Source organism: Rutidosis leptorrhynchoides, chromosome 1 (genome assembly GCF_046630445.1).
Source record: "Rutidosis leptorrhynchoides isolate AG116_Rl617_1_P2 chromosome 1, CSIRO_AGI_Rlap_v1, whole genome shotgun sequence".
In the NCBI taxonomy this organism is placed as follows: domain Eukaryota; kingdom Viridiplantae; phylum Streptophyta; class Magnoliopsida; order Asterales; family Asteraceae; genus Rutidosis; species Rutidosis leptorrhynchoides.
The window spans coordinates 579,816,664-579,839,410 of NC_092333.1; the positions used below are offsets into that span (position 1 = coordinate 579,816,664).

General features: G+C 36.7%; 1 protein-coding gene across 1 annotated transcript in view; it reads left to right on the forward strand.

Moving 5' to 3' along the window:
* Positions 1-17,940, forward strand: part of LOC139845621 (uncharacterized) — a 122,351-nt gene extending 104,411 nt beyond the window's left edge. The window contains exons 2-4 of the mRNA XM_071835886.1: positions 17,258-17,340; positions 17,446-17,522; positions 17,608-17,940. Coding sequence (XP_071691987.1) covers positions 17,258-17,340; positions 17,446-17,522; positions 17,608-17,940 — 493 coding nt within the window. The remainder of the gene's footprint in view (positions 1-17,257; positions 17,341-17,445; positions 17,523-17,607) is intronic.
* Positions 17,941-22,747: the final 4,807 nt, after the last annotated feature.

The window sequence follows — 22,747 nt, forward strand, 5'->3', positions numbered from 1 at the left end:
GTACGTGAAACTACATTCTATGGTTGAATTATCAAAATCGAATATGCCCCTTTTTATTAAGTCTGGTAATCTAAGAATTAGGGAACAGACACCCTAATTGACGCGAATCCTAAAGATAGATCTATTGGGCCTAACAAACCCCATCCAAAGTATCGGATGCTTTAGTACTTCGAAATTTATATCATATCCGAAGGGTGTCCCGGAATGATGGGGATATTCTTATATATGCATCTTGTTAATGTCGGTTACCAGGTGTTCACCATATGAATGATTTTTTATCTCTATGTATGGGATGTATATTGAAATATGAAATCTTGTGGTCTATTGTTACAATTTGATATATATAGGTAAAACCTATAACTCACCAACATTTTTGTTGACGTTTAAAGCATGTTTATTCTCAGGTGAATACTAAGAGCTTCCGCTGTTGCATACTAAAATAAGGAAAAGATTTGGAGTCCATGTTTGTATGATACTGTGTAAAAACTGCATTCAAGAAACTGATTTCGATGTAACATATTTATATTGTAAACCATTATGTAATGGTCGTGTGTAAACAGGATATTTTAGATTATCATTATTTGATAATCTACGTAAAGCTTTTTAAACCTTTATTTATGAAATAAAGGTTATGCTTTGTTTTAAAAATGAATGCAGTCTTTGAAAAACGTCTCATATAGAGGTCAAAACCTCGCAACGAAATCAATTAATATGGAACGTTTTTAATCAATAAGAACGGGACATTTCAGTTGGTATCCGAGCGTTGGTCTTAGAGAACCAGAATTTTGCATTAGTGTGTCTTATCGAGTTTGTTAAGATGCATTAGTGAGTCTGGACTTCGACCGTGTTTACTTGAAAAATGATTGCTTAACAAATTTTGTTGGAAACTATATATTTTTAACATGTGAATTTTATGTGATATATTAATCTCTTAACGCGTTTGATATTATGTGATAGATGTCTACCTCTAGAACAAGTCCCATTGACTCACCTAATAATAATGAAGAGTCAAATGTAAATTGGAATGATTCGTGGACTGATTCACAAGTTCCCAAAGAGGAACCGGAAGAAGAGTCGGAATCGGAAGAAGAATCGGAACCGGAAGAAGAATCGGAAGCTGAAGAAGAAATAGAACCGGTGGGGGAAATAATAAAACGGCTAAGTAAAAGAGAATCCTTAACCAACCGACCAAGGTTAATTATGGTCAATGGTGTTTCCGCCAAGGAAGCAAAATATTGGGAGGATTACCATTTCTCTGATGAATCGGATTCCGACGAGAAGTCCGATGATGTTATAGAAATTACCCCAACTGAATTTAAAAAGGCAAAAGAAAATAATAAGGGAAAGGGCATAAAAATAGAGAAATCGAATTCCAACCCCGATGAACTTTATATGTATCGTCAGCCCCCGAAGTCCTTAAGTTGTAACAATGACCCGGGAACCTCTAAACCACCAGGTTTTTCTAAACCAATGTGGAAAATTACGGCTCGTATTAGGGGAACATCATATATCCCTAGAAACTTGGCAAAACGAACCAAAACTGAAGAAGAAGAAACGAGCGAGTCGGAATAAGATAGTTGTATTCGTGTGGTGTAATATATGTAATATAGTGTGCTTATGCTTTATGATATATGTAAAAATTGCTTGTATTAATAAGTATTTTTTTATGAATCTAACTCTTGTCTATTTTACAGTTTAAAAACACAAAATGGATAGACAACCCAATATTTTAAGAGACCTACCCGGAGACATGATTGATGAAATCTTGTCTAGAGTCGGTCAGAATTCCTCGGCACAACTATTTAAGTCGAGATCAGTTTGTAAGACATTCGAAGAACGTTCCAAGAATGTCTTGGTTTATAAGAGACTTTCGTTTGAAAGATGGGGGATATCACATTGGGAAACCCATAAGTTACGATGTGTTTACTTTGACGCATATATTGAGGGGAACCCAAATGCTATTTTACGCAACGGGTTAAGAAATTATTTTGACTCAATATATCCGAATATTGGACTTCGTGATTTAGAAAAAGCGGCTAACATGCAACATAAAGAAGCATGTTATGCTTACGGATTAGTAATGTTCACTTCTCACCAAAGTGAGAACAAGAACATCGGGCTACAACTATTAAACAAAACGTTTCCACAAGTGACGGAGTCGGTAATTGGGGTAAGAAATGAGGTTTTTCGATTGTTACGGGACTGTTGGACATTACATAACCCTCGTCCTTTTGACGACGTTACAACACGCTGTCTTATCAATGGCCATAACGGTTATGTTCCACAAGACCAAGGATGGGAAGTAATCCTAGTAAAACCAGAATGCATGACTTGTTTCTGGACGTATGAATTACGTGTCTTTATTGCCTTTGCTGCACGACTTGTGTACTAGCTAGAATTATCTTCACAACCATCTTGTATCAAATTTATTGTGTGCTATATTTCATGCTATATGTAAAATAAGCGGTATTGTAAGTTTGTAAAATATTGTATAAAAGTTTGAACGCGAAATATTATTATAATCAGTTTTTCATATAGAATTGTAGTAGTTGAATTATATATTAGCTACTAAGTATGAACTTAACGGGTAGGTACTACCCGAATTTAAACTTATAAAACGCTAATATGAAGAAAAAGCTTTTATAAATGAGTTCATATTATGCTACGAAATACTATTAACTACTCTTAATATTCTGTATGATTAACTTGTTCCATTTGACTATTTTGAAGGAAATGGCACCGACTACTCGACACACCGTGAATATGAATGAAGAGGAATTCCGTACTTTTCTAGCTTCAAACATAGCCGCAGTACAGGCTGCGCTACATACCAACAATAACCTTGGATCTAGCAGTACAGGAAATCGTGTAGGATGCACCTACAAAGAATTCACTGCCTGCAAACCTTTGGAATTTGATGGAACCGAAGGACCGATCGGATTGAAATGGTGGACCGAGAAGGTCGAATCGGTGTTTGCCATAAGTAAGTGTACTGAAGAGGACAAAGTGAAGTACGCTACGCATACCTTCACAGGTTCTGCGTTAACATGGTGGAATACCTATCTAGAGTAAGTGGGACAAGATGATGCGTACGCACTACCGTGGTCAGCATTCAAGCACTTGATGAACGAGAAGTACCGTCCCAGAACCGAGGTCAATAAGCTCAAGACAGAACTTAGAGGGTTACGAACCCAAGGATTTGATATTACCACGTACGAAAGACGATTCACAGAATTGTGCCTATTGTGTCCGGGAGCATTCGAAGATGAGGAAGAGAAGATCGACGCGTTTGTGAAAGGATTACCGGAAAGAATCCAAGAAGATATAAGTTCACACGAGCCCGCCTCCATACAACAGGCATGTAGAATGGCTCACAAACTAGTGAACCAGATTGAAGAAAGAATTAAAGAACAGACTGCTGAAGAGGCCAATGTGAAGCAAGTCAAAAGAAAGTGGGAGGAAAATAGTGATAAGAATCACCAATACAACAACAACAGCAATTACAACAATAATCGCAACAATTATCCCAACAATCGCAACATCAATCGCAACTACAACAAATGGCCCAACAACAACAACAACAACAACAACAATAACAACAGCAACTACAACAATCATCCCAACAACAATAATAACCGCAACAACAACAACAATCAGAAGCAGCTATGCCAAAGGTGTGAAAAGTATCACTCGGGGTTCTGCACCAAATTTTGCAACAAGTGTAAAAGAAATGGTCATAGCGCGGTGAAGTGTGAGGTCTACGGACCAGGGGTTAATAGAACGAAAGGAACAAATGGTGTCGGAACGAGTAATGGCGGAGCAAGTAGTGTCGGAGCAAGTTATGCCAATGTAGTTTGTTATAAATGTGGAAAACCGGGCCACATTATTAGAAATTGCCCGAACCAGGAGAACACGAATGGACAAGGCCGCGGAAGAGTTTTCAATATTAATGCGGCAGAGGCACAGGAAGACCCGGAGCTTGTTACGGGTACGTTTCTTATTGACAATAAATCTGCTTACGTTTTATTTGATTCGGGTGCGGATAGAAGCTATATGAGTAGAGATTTTTGTGCTAAATTAAGTTGTCCATTGACGCCTTTGGATAGTAAATTTTTACTCGAATTAGCAAATGGTAAATTAATTTCAGCAGATAATATATGTCGGAATCGAGAAATTAAACTGGTTAGCGAAACATTTAAGATTGATTTGATACCAGTAGAGTTAGGGAGTTTTGATGTGATAATCGGTATGGACTGGTTGAAAGAAGTGAAAGCAGAGATCGTCTGTTACAAAAATGCAATTCGCATTATACGAGAAAAAGGAAAACCCTTAATGGTGTACGGAGAAAAGGGCAACACGAAGCTACATCTTATTAGTAATTTGAAGGCACAAAAACTAATAAGAAAAGGTTGCTTTGCTGTTCTAGCACACGTCAAGAAAGTACAAACTGAAGAAAAGAGCATCAATGATGTTCCCATTGCAAAACAATTTCCCGATGTATTTCCGAAAGAATTACCGGGATTACCCCCACAGCGATCCGTTGAATTTCAAATAGATCTTGTACCAGGAGCTGCACCAATAGCTCGTGCTCCTTACAGACTCGCACCCAGCGAGATGAAAGAACTGCAAAGCCAATTACAAGAACTTTTAGAGCGTGGTTTCATTCGACCAAGCACATCACCGTGGGGAGCTCCTGTTTTGTTTGTCAAGAAGAAAGATGGTACATTCAGGTTGTGTATCGACTACCGAGAGTTGAAAAAACTTACCATCAAGAACCGCTACCCTCTACCGAGAATCGATGACTTATTTGATCAACTACAAGGCTCGTCTGTTTATTCAAAGATTGACTTACGTTCCGGGTATCATCAAATGCGGGTGAAAGAAGATGATATTCCAAAGACTGCTTTCAGAACACGTTACGGTCATTACGAGTTTATGGTCATGCCGTTTGGTTTAACTAATGCACCAGCCGTGTTCATGGACCTTATGAACCGAGTGTGTGGACCATACCTTGACAAGTTTGTCATTGTTTTCATTGATGACATACTTATTTACTCAAAGAATGACCAAGAACACGGTGAACATTTGAGAAAGGTGTTAGAAGTATTGAGGAAGGAAGAATTGTACGCTAAGTTTTCAAAGTGTGCATTTTGGTTGGAAGAAGTTCAATTCCTCGGTCACATAGTGAACAAAGAAGGTATTAAGGTGGATCCGGCAAAGATAGAAACTGTTGAAAAGTGGGAAACCCCGAAAACTCCGAAACACATACGCCAGTTTTTAGGATTAGCTGGTTACTACAGAAGGTTCATCCAAGACTTTTCCAGAATAGCAAAACCCTTGACTGCATTAACGCATAAAGGGAAGAAATTTGAATGGAATGATGAACAAGAGAAAGCGTTTCAGTTATTGAAGAAAAAGCTAACTAAGGCACCTATATTGTCATTGCCTGAAGGGAATGATGATTTTGTGATTTATTGTGATGCATCAAAGCAAGGTCTCGGTTGTGTATTAATGCAACGAATGAAGGTGATTGCTTATGCGTCTAGACAATTGAAGATTCACGAACAAAATTATACGACACATGATTTGGAATTAGGCGCGGTTGTTTTTGCATTAAAGACTTGGAGGCACTACTTATATGGGGTCAAAAGTATTATATATACCGACCACAAAAGTCTTCAACACATATTTAATCAGAAACAACTGAATATGAGGCAGCGTAGGTGGATTGAATTATTGAATGATTACGACTTTGAGATTCGTTACCACCCGGGGAAGGCAAATGTGGTAGCCGATGCCTTGAGCAGGAAGGACAGAGAACCCATTCGAGTAAAATCTATGAATATAATGATTCATAATAACCTTACTACTCAAATAAAGGAGGCGCAACAAGGAGTTTTAAAAGAGGGAAATTTAAAGGATGAAATACCCAAAGGATCGGAGAAACATCTTAATATTCGAGAAGACGGAACCCGGTATAGGGCTGAAAGGATTTGGGTACCAAAATTTGGAGATATGAGAGAAATGGTACTTAGAGAAGCTCATAAAACCAGATACTCAATACATCCTGGAACGGGGAAGATGTACAAGGATCTCAAGAAACATTTTTGGTGGCCGGGTATGAAAGCCGATGTTGCTAAATATGTAGGAGAATGTTTGACGTGTTCTAAGGTCAAAGCTGAGCATCAGAAACCATCAGGTCTACTTCAACAACCCGAAATCCCGGAATGGAAATGGGAAAACATTACCATGGATTTCATCACTAAATTGCCAAGGACTGCAAGTGGTTTTGATACTATTTGGGTAATAGTTGATCGTCTCACCAAATCAGCACACTTCCTGCCAATAAGAGAAGATGACAAGATGGAGAAGTTAGCACGGCTGTATTTGAAGGAAGTCGTCTCCAGACATGGAATACCAATCTCTATTATCTCTGATAGGGATGGCAGATTTATTTCAAGATTCTGGCAGACATTACAGCAAGCATTAGGAACTCGTCTAGACATGAGTACTGCCTATCATCCACAAACTGATGGGCAGAGTGAAAGGATGATACAAATGCTTGAAGACATGCTACGAGCATGTGTTATTGATTTCGGAAACAGTTGGGATCGACATCTACCGTTAGCAGAATTTTCCTACAACAACAGCTACCATTCAAGCATTGAGATGGCGCCGTTTGAAGCACTTTATGGTAGAAAGTGCAGGTCTCCGATTTGTTGGAGTGAAGTGGGGGATAGACAGATTACGGGTCCGGAGATTATACAAGAAACTACCGAGAAGATCATCCAAATTCAACAACGGTTGAAAACCGCCCAAAGTCGACAAAAGAGCTACGCTGACATTAAAAGAAAAGATATAGAATTTGAAATTGGAGAGATGGTCATGCTTAAAGTTGCACCTTGGAAAGGCGTTGTTCGATTTGGTAAACGAGGGAAATTAAATCCAAGGTATATTGGACCATTCAAGATTATTGATCGTGTCGGACCAGTAGCTTACCGACTTGAGTTACCTCAACAACTCGCGGCTGTACATAACACTTTCCACGTCTCAAATTTGAAGAAATGTTTTGCTAAAGAAGATCTCACTATTCCGTTAGATGAAGTCCAAATCAACGAAAAACTTCAATTCATCGAAGAACCCGTCGAAATAATGGATCGTGAGGTTAAAAGTCTTAAGCAAAACAAGATACCAATTGTTAAGGTTCGATGGAATGCTCGTAGAGGACCCGAGTTCACCTGGGAGCGTGAAGATCAGATGAAGAAGAAATACCCGCATCTATTTCCAGAAGATTCGTCAACACCTTCAACAGCTTAAAATTTCGGGACGAAATTTATTTAACGGGTAGGTACTGTAGTGACCCGAACTTTTCCATGTTTATATATATTAATTGAGATTGATATTTACATGATTAAATGTTTCCAACATGTTAAGCAATCAAACTTGTTAAGACTTGATTAATTGAAATATGTTTCATATAGACAATTGACCACCCAAGTTGACCGGTGATTCACGAACGTTAAAACTTGTAAAAACTATACGATGACATATATATGGTTATATATATAGTTAACATGTTTTTATTATAAGTATGTATCTCATTAGGTATTTAAACAATGAGTTATATACATAAAAATGAGACTATTAATTTAAGAAACTCGAAAACGATATATATAACGATTATCGTTATAACAACATCTTACTAGGTACATATGAATCATATTAAGATATTGATACACTTGGTTAATTATGTTATATGATAAGTAAATATATTATTAAGTGTATTAACAATGAAATACATATGTAAAAATAAGACTACTAACTTAATGATTTCGAAACGAGACATATATGTAACGATTATCGTTGTAACGACATTTAACTGTATATACATCATACTAAGATATATTATATATCATAATATCATGATAATATAATAATTTAACATCTCATTTGTTATAATAAACAATGGGTTAACAACATTCAACAAGATCGTTAACCTAAAGGTTTCAAAACAACATTTACATGTAACGACTAACGATGACTTAACGACTCAGTTAAAATGTATATACATGTAGTGTTTTAATATGTATTCATACACTTTTGAAAGACTTCAAGACACTTATCAAAATACTTCTACTTAACAAAAATGCTTACAATTACATCCTCGTTCAGTTTCATCAACAATTCTACTCGTATGCACCCGTATTCGTACTCGTACAATACACAGCTTTTAGATGTGTGTACTATTGGTATATACACTCCAATGATCAGCTCTTAGCAGCCCATGTGAGTCACCTAACACATGTGGGAACCATCATTTGGCAACTAGCATGAAATATCTCATAAAATTACAAAAATATGAGTAATCATTCATGACTTATTTACATGAAAACAAAATTACATATCCTTTATATCTAATCCATACACCAACGACCAAAAACACCTACAAACACTTTCATTCTTCAATTTTCTTCATCTAATTGATCTCTCTCAAGTTCTATCTTCAAGTTCTAAGTGTTCTTCATATATTTTACAAGTTCTAGTTACATAAAATCAAGAATACTTTCAAGTTTGCTAGCTCACTTCCAATCTTGTAAGGTGATCATCCAACCTCAAGAAATCTTTGTTTCTTACAGTAGGTTATCATTCTAATACAAGGTAATAATCATATTCAAACTTTGGTTCAATTTCTATAACTATAAACTATCTTAATTCGAGTAAAAATCTTACTTGAACTTGTTTTTGTGTCATGATCCTACTTCAAGAACTTTCAAGCCATCCAAGATCCTTTGAAGCTAGATCATTTCTTGTCACTTCCAGTAGGTTTACCTACTAAACTTGAGGTAGTAATGATGTTCATAACATCATTCGATTCATATATATAAAACTATCTTATTCGAAGGTTTAAACTCGTAATCACTAGAACATAGTTTAGTTAATTCTAAACTTGTTCGCAAACAAAAGTTAATCCTTCTAACTTGACTTTTAAAATCAACTAAACACATGTTCTATATCTATATGATATGCTAACTTAATGATTTAAAACCTGGAAACACGAAAAACACCGTAAAACCGGATTTACGCCGTCGTAGTAACACCGCGGGCTGTTTTGGGGTTAGTTAATTAAAAACTATGATAAACTTTGACTTAAAAGTTGTTATTCTGAGAAGATGATTTTTATTATGAACATGAAACTATATCCAAAAATTATGGTTAAACTCAAAGTGGAAGTTTGTTTTCTAAAATGGTCATCTAGACGTCGTTCTTTCGACTGAAATGACTACCTTTACAAAAATGACTTGTAACTTATTTTTCTGACTATAAACCTATACTTTTTCTATTTAGATTCATAAAATAGAGTTCAATATGAAACCATAACAATTTGATTCACTCAAAACGGATTTAAAATGAAGATGTTATGGGTAAAATAAGATTGGATAATTTTTCTCATTTTAGCTACGTGAAAATTGGTAACAAATCTATTCCAACCATAACTTAATCAACTTGTATTGTATATTATGTAATCTTGAGATACCATAGACACGTATACAATGTTTCGACCTATCATGTCGACACATCTATACATATTTCAGAACAACCATAGACACTCTATATGTGAATGTTGGAGTTAGCTATACAGGGTTGAGGTTGATTCCAAAATATATATAGTTTGAGTTGTGATCAATACTGAGATACGTATACACTGGGTCGTGGATTGATTCAAGATAATATTTATCGATTTATTTCTGTACATCTAATTGTGGACAACTAGTTGTAGGTTACTAACGAGGACAGCTGACTTAATAAACTTAAAACATCAAAATATATTAAAAGTGTTGTAAATATATTTTGAACATACTTTGATATATATGTATATATTGTTATAGGTTCGTGAATCAACCAGTGGCCAAGTCTTACTTCCCGATGAAGTAAAAATCTGTGAAAGTGAGTTATAGTCCCACTTTTAAATCTAATATTTTTGGGATGAGAATACATGCAGGTTTTATAAATGATTTACAAAATAGACACAAGTACGTGAAACTACATTCTATGGTTGAATTATCGAAATCGAATATGCCCCTTTTTATTAAGTCTGGTAATCTAAGAATTAGGGAACAGACACCCTAATTGACGCAAATCCTAAAGATAGATCTATTGGGCCTAACAAACCCCATCCAAAGTACCGGATGCTTTAGTACTTCGAAATTTATATCATATCCGAAGGGTGTCCCGGAATGATGGGGATATTCTTATATATGCATCTTGTTAATGTCGGTTACCAGGTGTTCACCATATGAATGATTTTTTATCTCTATGTATGGGATGCATATTGAAATATGAAATCTTGTGGTCTATTGTTACAATTTGATATATATAGGTTAAACCTATAACTCACCAACATTTTTGTTGACGTTTAAAGCATGTTTATTCTCAGGTGAATACTAAGAGCTTCCGCTGTTGCATACTAAAATAAGGACAAGATTTGGAGTCCATGTTTGTATGATACTGTGTAAAAACTGCATTCAAGAAACTGATTTCGATGTAACATATTTATATTGTAAACCATTATGTAATGGTCGTGTGTAAACAGGATATTTTAGATTATCATTATTTGATAATCTACGTAAAGCTTTTTAAACCTTTATTTATGAAATAAAGGTTATGGTTTGTTTTAAAAATGAATGCAGTCTTTGAAAAACGTCTCATATAGAGGTCAAAACCTCGCAACGAAATCAATTAATATGGAACGTTTTTAATCAATAAGAACGGGACATTTCATTTTACCAGTAATATATGTATTTAATTCGTGATTCATTATAAACTGTTTAACGACGAAATTTAGTATACAAGCATGCATAAACATATATACCCGAGCACTAGACATGTATACACTATTAATATATAAAAGATAAGATATGAATGCTCACGTATCAATATTGTGATTCAATATTGCAGGAAAGTACGTAGACGCAACGGAGATGATAAACACTAGGTTTGACTTGTGAACAATACTCATAATTTCCTTAGCTCTATCCCGCTCAAAACTTGTTTTGAAAGTGACACGCTCATGACCTTGTCGTAATATTTTATGTATAATACTACTAATAATATTAATATTAAAAATAATAATAATAATATAATTAATAAATACATACGGAGTAAAAATGAATATATGTGTGTGTGATTAAGCCTGAACTCGCTCGAATTTATAGATGTTTGCTGATCCCTGTGGTCATACGATCGCATGACTCTGGAGTGCAATACTCATGCGATCGCATGAGATCAATTGCCAGCTCAAATTGTTTTTGTAATCTAGCTTGTCGACATAATAAATAAATATATAATATATATAATTTAAATAATTAATTATATATTATATTAAATTCACGTGCATAGTTGATTTGTAATTTTAGTTCCGATAAGTCGTACGTCATCACTCGACTTATGTCCCGGTTCCGGTTTTTCAAACGTTCTCTCGTACATTTAGAAAACTTTCATTTTACGTTTCGTGTCACGTACCTTGCCAAAATATAGCCTTAAATTATCCATAAACTATACCACTCAAAGTATATCTTAAACTTTCGAGTGTTTTGGTCATTTACTTCTATAAATTATCGCCTCGTTATATATACATATACATATATATATAATAGTATCCTTTTTACTCAAAACGTTTTATAATTAAATTAATATCAAATTTATTATATCATATGACGTTTTTATTTTAAAACTTAACTAAGTAGTTCATTTATGTACTAGCGTTTATTACTTCTTTATGTACTATATGACATAACTAATTTCAATCGAATCCATAAGAGAGCGTAACAATCGTTTACTTAATTAATTTGAAATCGAATATATCAAATATATATATATATATATATATATATATATATATATATATATATATATATATATATATATATATATATATATATATATATATATATATATATATATATATATATATATATATATATATATATATATATATATATATATATATATATATATATATAAGCACGTTTTAAATACACTTTGCAAGTTATTCATATATCTAATTCTAACAGTTAATATTCCTTATTATTGTATGTGTCTAAATTACGTTATTTAAACAAACACTTTACCATTAATTCCGAATACCGTTAAACATGAATGATTTCCCAAATCAACGTGGACCTTACAACAGAGACACGTAATAATATCATAATCATTAAGGGACTCAGTAAATATCTTTTAATTCAGTCGTTTAGCATAATCTTTTAACTTAGTAGTTAAATATATTAATCAGATAATCAAACCAATAAGTTTAATGCACGGTATCATTTACTTAACACTTTGTTACATCTATTTACATATAATTATTCACGAATCGTTGAGAACAATCGAAGGGTAATTGAATAGTTTAAAATTTTGAGATTCAACTTCATAGACTTTGCTTATCGTGTAGGAAACATTAAAGATTAAGTTTAAATTTGGTCAGAAATTTACGGGTCATCATTGTAGCTGGTGGTTCCATTATGAAGAAAACCGCAACTGAAGCTTACAAAATTATTGATAACACTGCTTCCCAATCACATGAGTGACATCAAGAAAAAGATATCATTAGATCATCTAAAGCAGCTAGAGCCGATTCTAGCCATGACTTTGATTCCATTTCCGCAAAGATAGATGCTTTCGAAAGACGAATGGAAAAGATGACTAAAGATATTCACGCTATACGAATTAGTTGTGAGCAGTGTGGAGGACCACATTTGACAAAAGATTGTCTCAGTATTGAACAAACAATGGAATAAAGAGAGAATGTTTCATACATGAACCAAAGGCCTGGAAATAATTATCAGAATAATTATCAACCGCCAAGACCAAACTACAATCAAAATCAGAATTATAACCGAAATATTCCATACAACAACCAACAAGGTCCTAGAAATCAACAAGTATCTAATAATACTTACAATAAGCAAAGACCTAATTTTCCAATTAAACCACCACAAACTGATGATAAAAAGCCAAATTTAGAAGATATGATGTCGAAGCTAGTTGAATATCAAACGCAATTTTTCACATCTCAGAAACAAACCAATGAACAAAGTGCTCAAGCATTTAGAAATTAACAAGCTTCTATTCAAAATCAGGAACAAGAAGTAAGTAACCTAGCAAGGTTGATAGGTGAAAGAAAACCGGGAAGTCTACCCAGAGATATAAATGCTAACCCCCAGAATGAAACAGCTAAATCCATTACCATAAGAAGTGGTATTACACTTAAACCACCTGAAATACCAGTAATTTCTGATGACTCTATCCCTACTCCACAAGAACCACAGCCTGAGCAAGATAAGGAAACAGAACCGGTAGTTGAAAATGTTAATGAAGATAACATAGTTAAGGCTAAACCTTATGTTAAACCATACCAACCACCACTTCCTTACCCAAGTAAAATGAGAAAAGAAAGACTTGAAGCCGAGCAATCCAAATTCTTGGATATGTTTAAACAAATAAATGTAAATCTTCCTTTCATTGATGTGATTTCAGGAATGCTTAGATATGCTAAATTTCTGAAAGATCTAATCACAAATAGAAAGAAAATGGAAGAACTCTCGGCTGTAACTATGAATGCAAATTGTTCTGCAGTGCTGTTGAATAAACTACCAGAATAACTCTCAGATCCAGGAAGTTTCACAATTCCATGTTTTCTGGGTAGTCTTAGTTCAATAGAAGCATTGACAGACTTAGGTGCTAGTATAAATTTAATGCCGTATTCAATATACGCTAAACTAGACCTTGGAGATTTGAAACCAACACGAATAAGCATACAACTAGCCGATAGATCTGTAAAATATCCTAGAGGGATAATGGAAAACATGCTAGTTAAAGTTGGTACTTTAGTATTTCCAGTAGATTTTGTTATTCTGGACTTGGAAGAAGATTCTCGAGTTCCTCTCATATTAGGAAGACCATTCTTAAACACGGATAAAGCAATAATTGACATGTTCGGTAAGAAACTGACCCTAAGTATAGAGAACGAGAGTGTTACCTTTTCTGTTGATAGAGCTATACAACAACCGCAATCTGCATATGATACATGTTATAATGTTCAAACTATAGATTCACATGCAGAATTGTTACAAGAATTTCCAGAATTACAAGAAACAGGAGAATGTTCTTTAGGAGAAGGAACTGAACCAATTGATGAAGCTGAAATGTTAGCTACACTCATGGCTAATGAATACGAACCAACAACAGAAGAACTTCAAATGCTAAAAGAGGAAGACAGATATCGATATAAATCATCGATAGAAGAACCACCGACATTAGAGTTAAAGCCACTTCCAAACCATTTGGAATATGCTTATTTACATGGTGAATCTGAATTACCTGTAATAATATCGTCTTCTCTTACTAAAAATGAAAAATCTCAACTCATTTCTATGCTAAAAGCTCATAAACCAGCTATTGCATGGAAGATTCATGACATTAAAGGTATAAGTCCTTCGTATTGCACACATAAAATCCTTATGGAAGAAGGTCATAAAACGTATGTGCAACGCCAATGAAGACTAAATCCTAATATGCAAGATGTTATTAAGAAAGAAGTTATTAAACTGCTAGATGCAGGTTTAATTTATCCAATCTCTGATAGTCCATGGGTAAGCCCAGTTCAATGCGTACTTAAGAAGGGTGGCATGACTGTCATCACAAATGAAAAAAATGAGCTTATTCCTACTAGGACTGTAACAGGATGGCGTGTATGTATTGATTATAGAAAATTAAATGACACCACCAGAAAAGATCACTTTCCCTTACCTTTCATTGATCAAATGTTGGAAAGGTTAGCCAAAAACAGTTACTATTGTTTTCTTGACGGTTTCTCCGGATATTTTCAAATTCCAATCGCACCTGAGGACCAAGAGAAAACCACATTCACGTGCCCTTATGGTACTTTTGCTTACAAAAGCATGTCATTTGGGCTTTGCAACGCCCCTACAACCTTTCAAAGATGCATGATGGCGATTTTTCACGACATGATAGAAGATGTAGTGACCCGAACTTTTCCATGTTTATATATATTAGATGAAATTGATATTTACATGATTAAGTTTTTCCAACATGTTAAGCAATCAAACTTGTTAAGACTTGATTAACTGAAATAGGTTTCATATAGACAATTGACCACCCAAGTTGACCGACGATTCACGAACGTTAAAACTCGTAAAAACGACATGACGATATATATATGGATATACATATTGTTAACATGAGATTATGATAAGTAAGTATCTCCATAAGTATATTAACAATGAGTTATATACATAAAAACAAGACTACTGACTTAAGGATTTCGAAACGAGACATATATGTAACAATTATCATTGTAACGACATTTAAATGTATATATATCATATTAAGATATATTAATATATCATAATATCATGATAATATAATAATTTAATATCTCATTAGATATAATAAACAATGGGTTAACAATATTAAATGAGATCGTTAACTTAAAGGTTTCAAAACAACACTTACATGTAACGACTAACGATGACTTAACGACTCAGTTAAAATGTATATACATGTAGTGTATTTAGATGTATTAATATACTTTTGGAAGACTTCAAGACATATATCAAAACACTCATACTTAACAAAAATGGTTACAGTTACATTCCCATTCTTTTTTCATCAAGAATTCTAGTCGTATTCATACCCGTATTATACACAGCTTCAAGACGTACTTACTATGGGTATATACCAATAGGAACTAGCATGGGATTCCACTCTTGATTATGTCATACATGACTAATCAATTTTAACTTCTACCATGAACTAGTCAACTAACTAGAACTTCTTTTAACCCCACTCACCACTCACCACTCACCACTTACCACTCATCATTCACTCCATTTCACTTCCAATTCTCTTTCTAATTCTCTCTTAACACACACACACACATACTTATGAACGAATTTTGCCAGTAGCTAATCATCATCTTCATCAAAAATTACTTCAAGAATCAAGCTATAATCATCTTAGGAAGAACAATTCAAGAACACTTCGAAAATCCTTTCAAGTTTACTAGTTTACATCCAAGCTTTCTAATCCATTCCAAGTAATCATCTAAGATCAAGAAACCTTTGTTACTTATAGTAGGTTATTTTCTTATTCAAGGTAATATTCATATTCAAACTTTGATTCAATTTCTATAACTATAAACTATCTTAATTCAAGTAAAAATCTTACTTGAACTTGTTTTTGTGTCATGATCCTACTTCAAGAACTTTCAAGCCATCCAAGATCCTTTGAAGCTAGATCATTTCTTGTCACTTCCAGTAGGTTTACCTACTAAAATTGAGGTAGTAATGATGTTCATAACATCATTTGATTCATATATATAAAACTATCTTATTCGAAGGTTTAAACTCGTAATCACTAGAACATAGTTTAGTTAATTCTAAACTTGTTCGCAAACAAAAGTTAATCCTTCTAACTTGACTTTTAAAATCAACTAAACAAATGTTATATATCTATATGATATGCTAACTTAATGATTTGAAACCGGAAAACACGAAAAACACCGTAAAATTGGATATACGCCGTCGTAGTAACACCGTTGGCTGTTTTGGGTTACTTAATTAAAAACTATGATAAACTTTGATTTAAAAGTTGTTCTTTTGGGAAAATGATTTTTCTTATGAACATGAAACTATATCCAAAAATCATGGTTAAACTCAAAGTGGAAGTATGTTTTCCAAAATGGTCATCTAGACGTCATTTTTTTCGACTGAAATGACTACCTTTACAAAAATAACTTGTAACTTATGTTTCTGACAATAAACCTATAATTTTTCTATTTAGATTCATAAAATAGAGTTCAATATGAAACCATAGCAATTTGATTCACTCAAAATGGATTTAAAAAGAAGAAGTTATGGGTAAAATAAGATTGGATTTTTTTTTATTGTTGTAGCTACGGGAAATATTGTAACAATTTTATACAAATCATAACTTAACAAACTTATATTATATTATTCATGTATTCTAATATATATTATGTAATCTTGGGATACCATAGACTATATATATATATATATATATATATATATATATATATATATATATATATATATATATATATATATATATATATATATATGTTCAGGTACCGCAGCGGTCGACGACTTGGCTGGGGCAGATCTTCACTCATTATCCTTCTTCGAACCTTTTGGTATGTATTGCCCCCTAACTATAGATCAGATCCAGCAGACGAGAAAGAAAATTCCGCACTGCTGCTGAGTCGTCAGACTTATCCACCAAGGGATTCATGGAATTTCTGTGGATTGCGTTGGGGGAAATCTACCAAAGCTAGGCAGATAGATAGACTCCTTTCCCGCTGCTAAGGGAGAGCAAGAAAGAGAAAAATTCTTGTTTTTTAACCAGCGCCCCCTTTTGGGTATGCAGGTACTAAGAGTCCTCTCACTACCAACCAGCAGACATCATCTGGCTGGGTCTTGCCGGTATCAACAACGATAAAAAAACTACCAAATGGAAACAGCAACTAACTATGGCTCTTGGTGGGCCCAGACAACGTCCTAGGCGTAGGGGAGATCGGAGCAACAGGTAACGCCTAGACGACGTTTTTATTCTTGGGCTGCAGTAAGTAGATCGAGAGGTCGTTTCGCCCCTTGTCCCCGAATATGGGTAATATGTTCTCATACAATGTTGCTCCAATCTGACCTAGCTGGCGAGCGATCCCAGTTCGCGACAGAGAACAAGACAGCAAGTGAGCGTACCTTTGTTCGCTTCTTCTCTACCAAGCACGGAAGTTTAAGGATAACTGTAGGTCGGTGGCTACCTAAGGAAACTCCGATTCGATCCGCCCCCCGGCTGGGAGGCATCTACCTCATCCCGATCACAAGGAGAGGTTCACTATGATGGGGGGTACTTCTTTTTTTCCCTTCTGGAAAGAATGAAATGCATAGGGGACCATCCTTTTGTTGCGGCATGCTCCTCAGATTTACGGATTCACAGGGGGCCTCAGGCCCTACTTAGTTGACTGACAATGACAAAGGCTTACGAAACTAAGTAGGGCCTTTTGAGTTGAATCTTAAGTAGTCTATCAGTGGTGCAAAGCTAATTGCCCCTTTTCAGTAAGGGGCGAAAGGTTAGACCTTAGAAAGTCAGCGAACAGCGGTTCTTCTATGTAGGCCCCCTTGACTCTCCTAACGTCGAGCTAAGTGATCTCGTAACCTTTTCGTAGCGTAGTAGAATGAAGGCTACGCACCGACGCTCTCTTTTCTATTAGCCTAAGCGTCTTCGCTAACTCGCTCGCCTACTATACCCTACTATACCACTTTTAGGGTAGGCTAGGCTAACTCAGCCGCTTACTTCTACTAATGTAGGGCTATATAGCGCCTTTTCTTTTTAAAATAACCAATTCTCATTATTGCGAACCTATAGGTCCCTAGTAGCGTTGACAAAGAAGAACAGCCGGTTAAAAGACAACTTTTTATTTACATCTTAATTATATATATATATATTTTTATATATAATAATTAAGAATATATCAAATTTTAGGCCAGCTTGACAAGCTACCCTTCCTCTTGATCTGAGGTGCGAAGATCAAGATATCTTTTTTATGACTTCCATTCCACTTATCGATCCCGGCCCAGAAAAGTGACCGACCAGGGCCCTATTGATGAATGAAAGAATTTATGAGCCCTGTAAGCCCACACCTGTGTAGAGTGGATCGTTCAACACCTGCGGCACAAACCCATTTTTGACCTATTGGTCCTAGTATCATAGACGACCGAACGGCCGCCCCCTAATTACTAGACCGACCTGCTATAATAATTCCATAAACACCTAGCGAAGATATGGCAAACAAATAAAGTAGCCCTATGTTCGGATCTGACAATACCATACCATAATTAAAAGGTACAACGGCCCGAGCGACCAGACTTAACATAAATGTAGCCACTGGAGCCATTCTAAAAAGGGAGAAATTTGCACTACTTGGTGAAATAGGTTCTTTTATAATCAATTTAAAACCATCTGCTAGAGGTTGTAACAATCCAAACGATCCCAATACATCAGGACCCTTTCAACGTTGCGCAAAAGCCATTACTTTACGTTCAGCTAGCACTAAAAAGGCTACTCCTAGTAGAAGTGGTAGAATTATTCCAAGTATTTCAGCTGGCACTGCTATGTACATTTTCTATTTTCTATTCACTCATGATCTGGCCTAGTCGACCCGATCATGATATTTCACTCATGATCTGGCCTGGTCGACCCAATCATGATATTGAAGGATGGGACCTTTTCTCGAAAAAGAAAGGAGATTCTATTTCTTCTTCCAAGCCCTTCTTAGAAGATGCAGTCAGTAAGCTCTCACTTATCTTCTTCATTTACGAAAATAGATAGATAAGAAAAGATGTCAGCCTCTCTTTTCTCGCGGAACACTCACTTAATGGGGCTATTTGAATTGGAAGACAACGACAAAAGTGAAAGAAGGAGGTCTATTTCGTTGATCGATGTCAATGGACCAAGAAACCTGTCCTTTGCTGAAAGCTCATAGGGTAAGAAGAATTCAAAGGTAGGTTTTGTCAGTGATTAAATGGAAAGGTTAGCTGGAGCGAAAACCAATCAAACTCAGAAAGATAGGTAGATCGAGCGCGCTGAGGGAAATTAGAGAGATCCGGAGACATGGCCACTACTGGCCTACGGTCCTTGCAGATTACATAGCACATGCTAAGAGCTGCGATGCCTGCCAGAGGTATGAAGGAATCCAGCACAAGCCGGCTTCCGAGTTATACCCGATTATAAAGCCTTGGCCATTTCGAGGGTGGGCCATGGATACCATCGGAAAGATCTATCCCAGATCTTAAAGAGGTCATACTTTTATCCTAGAATAGTAGCTACGGCCCAGCCTTCTCCACCTTCTGCCCTGGGTAGAAGCCGAGCCTCCCCAGAATGTGACTTCTACGGAGGTAATAAGGGTCTGGTATATATTACTGTTATTCGTCCAGATATTGCTTATGCAGTTCATGTAGTGAGTCAATTTGTGTCTGCTTCTACCGGTCCCCGTCGCGGCGTTAGGAGACATTCATTGGGTAATTCCGCAGAAGACCACACAGGCCATAGGTAACGGCTCTTATGCCTTGCCAGCAGAAATCAATCCAGAGACCGTCCTCCCTATCGCCCGCCCAATGCTTACTATCGAGATTGGTTCGTCGGGCTTGACTCCCATTCCAAAGTTTCTGAATTTGCTTTAGAGATTGAACAAGTGTAAAAAGTATAGAGTGATCTGGTTTGCGCGGCTTTCGGGTTATGTCTACTAGAATAACAACCCGTAGTCTAGTTGAAACCCTCTTTTACAAGATTACAGACTAAAATGACTCGCTTTCTTTCTGAATCTGCTTTCTCTATTGACATATAAGAGTCTCGACTTGAGCGCTTCCTCGAGATAAAACGGCGAAGGAACACCTTCTCTCTCGTGCTATGGCTTTGCTTCCTTATCTGGAGAGACGTGACTAAGCCTAAAAGGCGCTAGACGGCACTGTTGACGCCTTATTTTCTTTCCATAGGAACTCCTAAAGTATACTTATGCATTTGAGTCTGTTCAGTCGTGCCTATCCCCGATAGTCACTCCTTCACTCACTTTATTTCCTTATTTATGTGATTATGTGACACGTCTATCTTTGAAACTATTACCATTAGCTAAAAGACAAAGATGAAATGAAAGGTAAGGTCTAACTAAACCGGCTCAGTACTATGACCCCGACTCTGTTTCTCTATCCCTTTCCCGACTCTGTTAAGGAGGATCGCTAACCCAACTCTTTGAATCTCTGACTAAGCCTGTTCCTCGAGTACCGCTTGCTAATCGGCTAACGGAACTGGTAACCGTTGACTACTTCTTCTCTTGTCTTTAACGAGTCACTCTAACTCTCTCCTCTGTCTACGCTCATTCCTGTCCTTAAACGAAGCTCTCCGGTTGCTTCCTTCTCCTTGCTAAACTAGAAATGATCTCTTACGACTAGCATTGCGATTCACGCATCTCGCACAACCGTGCCTGAGAGATTAGTGGTGAATACTCTTGTATACTAGCCATCTCACAGGTTCTCGTTAGCAAGGATAGAGAGACAAAAGGATAGCTTCGAAAGTAGGTAGGCTAGGGAGATGCTCAAACCGGGGCTGGATCGAATTCCTGTAAGACTTCTATCCTTTTTATCTTTCTTTCTTACTATATTCCCCTGCCCCCTATATTCAACTAAAAGACTAGAAAACCTCTCTTGTGCGTCTACGTACCCGTCTTACCAACAATTGAGTTGCTTCCCCCCTTTTCTTTTCCCTCACCCTACCCTTTCATTTCCGCTTAAGCTTCCCCGGTTTGGGGGATTAATTGATTGGATACCCGAGAACCATAATCTTTCCTAGGAACAGCTTCTACGACGATAGATAGGGGTCAGGTTTGTTTGGCATCTATGCCCCCTGCCCTCCAAACAGTATGGGAGCCTTTCAGCTCGTACTGCTCACACTCCTAGATCTTCACGGCACCTCCTCCACCATAGTGTGAGCTAGGAGCAGCTCCGAAAAGTGAGGCCTACCTAAATAAGTAATGAGCTTTCAACAACGTTAACAACACTACGAAAAAAGTAAACTATGGTTGCCCACTGATCTGATCATAGGTGAAATCCAACCCCTTCTCTGCTCCTTTCCTGACCCTTTCTAAGCTCTTGGATCCTGCCCTGCGCCTCTCTAGGCTTCGCTATCGCTCATGACTGGTATATGGATCTCTCTATGTAGTGGTCGGCCTTCTAGAAGCTTCGTCAGAAGCGACTAGTCGCTTCCCGAATGCCCCGGCACCTTCGCTACTAGGAGAGTCGCTAGCTTGCTTCATTATATTCTATAAGCGGAGCGACTTGTCGAGTCTACGAAGCTTCGTAGTTGCTCCCCCCCCCCCTTTTCTTTTGCCCCGCCATGCCACTAGATCCATAATGACCGGCGAGTCGGAACATGTATGAATATAACCACGCAGAGCACCGTACCGGCCTATCGAAGGAAGAAAGAGATCATTGAGCCTATTTAGCCGAGCGGAACCCTTTAGAAATAATATCTATAGATATATGAAAATAATAAGCTAAGGGGGCTGGGAATCGCAAGAATTTAAAAGTCCTCCATTGAATGGGATGAGAAAGACAGGTTCGGAAATGGCCGGATTAGCAGGAGGAAGGGCGGCCCCACCCTGAAACAAAGGTGTACGTACATAAATAAAGAGACTGGTTATGGCCTTGATAGGGCTCCTTCCCATCAGACCGGGAAGAGGGGGGAGGCTCTTGCGGAAGCCCTGCCCGCCCTTCTCTATTCTATTTTGAGGATCCGGCTTTCCGGACTCGTAAAAGACGGCTAGGAACAAGAATAGGGTCAGTAGTCTCTGCCGTTGCAGGTCCTTCTCCTTCCGCTGAGATGGCCCTCTTTTTTGTTTTGTTTGTTCACCGCGGCACGAAATCATGAAAAAGCTGGAATAACTCAGAAAGAGAGTGGCGCCTAGCCGTTGAGAGCGTCTGCTGTCTTTGTAGAGGAACAGTACGATCTTGGACTGGCCCCCTTCGCATGACCTAGAAAGAAAAAAAAGTCCGTGCTACTATAAGGCCTCTAAACTCCTCCCTCAGGACATTGTTGCGTTGCCCATGGGGACGGGCTAGCCCCGACTTCCATAGGTCCTTGGTTCGACCTCCTAATG